Genomic DNA, 4,363 nt, shown 5'->3' on the forward strand with positions numbered 1-4,363 from the left:
TCTTTTATTTATTACTTCAAAAATGGGGGAAAAATTATGTAGTTTTACTCCCGATTGTTATGGTATATCAACTTACATAATCAAAAAATTTAAAGAATGGCAGTTCACTTTGGTTCTACAAGGAGCCATGAGACTAAGATCTCAGATATTTTTATTATCAGAAATTTTTGGTAAGTAATTTGAATATTATTGATATTATGTAATATAATATCTTTTTTTTCTCGATATTGTCGTAAAAAAATATGTTTTGGAAGGATGACATGAGGCAAAATTTAAGACAGTATGAAATAATTATTGTCAAAAAGTATACAAGGACTTATTATGCAAGTGAAGAAGGAAGGGAACAAGGTTATCTCATATACCAGATGAGATTTGGATGCATGGAAGAACAATTTGGGTTGTAAAAAAAGACAACAAAACAAAGAAATACTGAACTCGCTGGCTCAAATACCGGATCCACAGAATATACTATTGAAATATACTATTAGATCATGATCTATTATAGAGCATGCAATGGCTTAGTGAATTTATAATAAAGTTATATAAGATTTTTTTTTTAATTATTAATGAACTTATTTTATTTTATAAAATAAAATTATATATGCGGGGTGATACTTTACAAAAACCTCTCACTTATTGGGAGATATTTCACAAATACAAAAAAAAAATGACACTTTTGTCAATGATCGGTCAAAAGTCATAGATATAAAAATGTAAACTTTATTACCATTCACATTTAATAATGACTAGCTTTATGTATATTAGATATTAATAATATTTTTTATATAGAATAATATAATTGATTAAGTTACATAGACATCTCATCTTGCTATAGAGGAAGAAGAGTTATAGACTCTATCAAATGATACTATAATTGATATATATTATGAGGTTATCGGTGAAAGAAAAAAAACCTTCTCTACTACCTTAGCTCCCAAGCAAAAGTCACATATAATCGTGTGATAACTTCTAGGCTCAAGGTTCATCATAGTTCTTCATATACTCAAGTGCAAACATTAATATAAGAAAATCAAGAATTGAAAGATCGGGTCACAACATTAGAACAGTTGACGGTTAGTGAGCAGCTGACTATTGAATTAAAATAAAATAACACAAAATACTTGATACTCTAAAAGAAAAAAATAAATATTTAATCATCTAGTAGTCGACTGACCAAATCATCATAATTAGAGCAACTCTAATATAAGATTTTTAGAGAGGTTTATAAAATTAAAAAAATTGAATAAAAAAGTTTGAACCATTATGGACATAAGATTTAAGATTTTTATTTTAAGAGTGATTTAATAGTGTAGGGTCTTAAAAAAATTATTAGAAAACTTTTTTTTTTATAATGGAGAAAGTAATAAATTTTTATACAATAGAAAAACTCACTCACTTCCATTAGGACATCTCTAATGGGGATTAAATTATTGAGTTTAAAAAATAAACCTCCATTTTTTAAATATATATATATATATAGATCTGTTATATTAACAAGTTTTTATGCATGGATATGGAAGGAAGTAAATACAGATATACAGATATTAGACGCATTATGGGGTAAATTTTATGTTGTCAGTTTTTAAGAATCAATTCCTAGTCATTATGGAGATATCATGCATTCACCATATGTGTTATGTCCTGGGAGATAAACTTCCATTTTTAAACCTATTACTATGAGTGTGGCTTGTATTTTTGGTTCAAATAAAAAACTTAGCTCTAAAATTAAGAATCATATTTTTACCAAATTTTTATGGGTTCCATTAATATCTAACTACTATTATAATTATTAAAATAGTGGACTAATAAATCTACTTTTTAGGTTTATGATTGAGGATACTTAGTGGATTTATAATTTTTAATATGGTATATGATGTTGAAAAAATAAATCTACTGCTTTTTTGGATCTACTATAGGAGATGCCTGCGGTCATTTAGACAACCACACTGTGACTTTCTACACCGTCCATTAATTGCCTTTGTCCTCGATACCCACTCTCGATAGACAAGGGTACACACAAAAAATATATTTTTTTTGTCATTTCTTCACATATTTTTTTTTAATTTAAAATTTCAATTTTATGCCACTAACGAACCTAGTTGCCATTAATTGTTCTTTGTCAATCCAAATTAGCAGAGCAGCGCTCCACCTCATCCAAGCCAATAGCCATGAGTTGCTTTTGCCATGCACCTTCAATGTCTAGATCTTATATTTTAATCATTCAGAGATGAACGATAATATTCTTAATCATCTGGACAAAGGAAAAAAAAAATGAACGCAAAGATACTGAGGGTTCACTGACCTGATAGATTACGAAGAGAGACCAGGAAGAAGATCCTATGACAGTAAGAATGGCTCCAAAAATGAAGCTCTCGCCATGGACGACCAGCTTGAGCACTTCATGCAGGCCCTCACCATGAGCCTTGGAGAGAGTCATCACCACTGCACCTCCAACACACACTAGGGTTCCGACCACCTTTGCTTGCCCTTCCAATCTCCTTATTTTTACCTCTTCCAATCTGATCAACAACTGAGATTAATTAACAAATGAAAATGATATGAATCCATTATAATTAGTCCTTGATTAACGAGTAATTATTACTTGAGGAGATAGGCCAGCAGGAAAGTGATGGCGGGTTGGAGATTGTTCATGGTGCTGGCGAAAGTGGAGGAAGTGAGCGCAAGTCCGGCGTAGTAGAAATTTTGACTTATGCTCGTCCTGCACGATCGACACGCGATCGATGCACCTGGTGAGAAAGTGAGGAATACTGAACAAATTAAAAGGAAAATTGACTATTTAATTACCCGATCAGAGCGAGGAAGAAGATATGCTTCAAGTTCTTCCAACTTAACGTGCTGAGTTGCGTCGAACTGTTGAAGTAGTAAGCGGCGGGGAAGATGGCGACGGAGGCGATGAGCTGCCGGTAGAGGACGAAGGCGTAGTGGCTCATGCCGTTGGTGAGGGCGAAGCGGCTGATTAGGAACATCGCGCCGTAGGCCACCTGAACGTAGAGCATGCCGGCGAGAGGACCGTACTTCTTCACCATCGCCGCCGCCATCGCCAATACTTCCTCACTTTATGTCTGGCCCCTTCTCTCTCACACACAAATTTAGATTTAGCATGAAATTCTTTTAATCAAGGTTGTGAATATAATGAACCAAAGGTCCGACAAGATTGATAATTTTTATAATTTATTTTAATTGGCATCACGTATCCAATTAATTTTAAAATGATTTAGTTAATTTGATCCTCTTACTCATCAACCAAGTATTTTTAAATAAGTCGCTTATTAAGAAATTATTCATTAATTCGCTGCGAGATTCAATCCTTAGGATTCATTTAGATGGGTGCGAGGAAGGTTCGAAGAGAAAGAAAGAAGTAAATATTTATATTTTCCTTATTTAGTAGTAAAGGAAAATTCATTAACATATCATGTGTTATTTTATTTGGGAGAAATGATAGAGAATGAAGGTTAAATATATAAAGTTACAAAAAATATTCTTACTTCTTAAGTTAGACATTGAAGCTGCCTCGAGAAGATGATGAAACGGTTACAAGAAGAGGAAGGCGTAATCGGCAACAGCAAGAAGAGGGGTGGTTTGTGTCGTGAGAAAAAGGAAGAAATGCAAAGAGGGGAACACTTCTAGTAGAAAAAACATGATAAAAGAGCATAAAATTAGAATAGGGATAATTTGAAAATTAATATTTTAAAATAGGAATAAGATTGGGGGAAAAAAATTGGGTTCCCTTTCCCATCCTTACACCCTAAATTGGGATGTAAGAAAGCTTCATTTTTATGGGTAAAGAAGGTTAAAGCTTATCAATCCCTACCTTTCCTTTCTTTTCTTTTAGCTCACACCTTCCCAAACAATGTTCAAAGTCTCCCTTCCCCATATATACCTTCCTCATTTCCTTTAGCTCACACCTTTCCAAACAAAGTTCAAAGTGCGAGTCGGGGAAAATACCAAATTTTCGATATATATACTGATATTTTGGTATAGTCGATCCCATCTAGTGGGATAAGATTTGGTTGTTGGCTGTTGTTATTATATACTGATATTTTGATATACCAAAATTTCAGTACGGTATTATACTATACGAAATTTTTTGGAATCTATATAAGATTTAGTATTTCGATATTATATATATCATATCGATATTGAAATTTTAAATTAAACGATATGAAATTTATACCACTGAAATTTAGTATACCAAAATTTTGGTATGATATTGATATGAGTTTTCTTATATCAAATATTTTTGATACGGTATATAATTTTGGTATCAGTATACTATATCGAACCACCCCTAGTTCAAAATTTCCATTCCCCTTCCCTCCCGACCTTCCTCCCAAACAAGTGT

The 4,363-nt window shown here is 32.5% G+C and overlaps 1 protein-coding gene across 1 annotated transcript; it reads right to left on the reverse strand.

Annotated features, from left to right (window-relative positions):
- Positions 1 to 2,221: 2,221 nt before the first annotated feature.
- LOC122050685 (WAT1-related protein At1g09380-like) lies at positions 2,222 to 3,059 on the reverse strand. Its single transcript, XM_042611573.1, has 4 exons — positions 2,806 to 3,059; positions 2,603 to 2,747; positions 2,303 to 2,530; positions 2,222 to 2,251 (listed from the first exon to the last, which is right to left on the reverse strand). The coding sequence occupies exons 1-4, from the start codon at positions 3,057 to 3,059 to the stop codon at positions 2,222 to 2,224; spliced, it is 657 nt and encodes a 218-aa protein (XP_042467507.1).
- Positions 3,060 to 4,363: the final 1,304 nt, after the last annotated feature.

This window comes from Zingiber officinale, chromosome 3A, assembly GCF_018446385.1.
Source record: "Zingiber officinale cultivar Zhangliang chromosome 3A, Zo_v1.1, whole genome shotgun sequence".
Taxonomy (NCBI): Eukaryota; Viridiplantae; Streptophyta; class Magnoliopsida; order Zingiberales; family Zingiberaceae; genus Zingiber; species Zingiber officinale.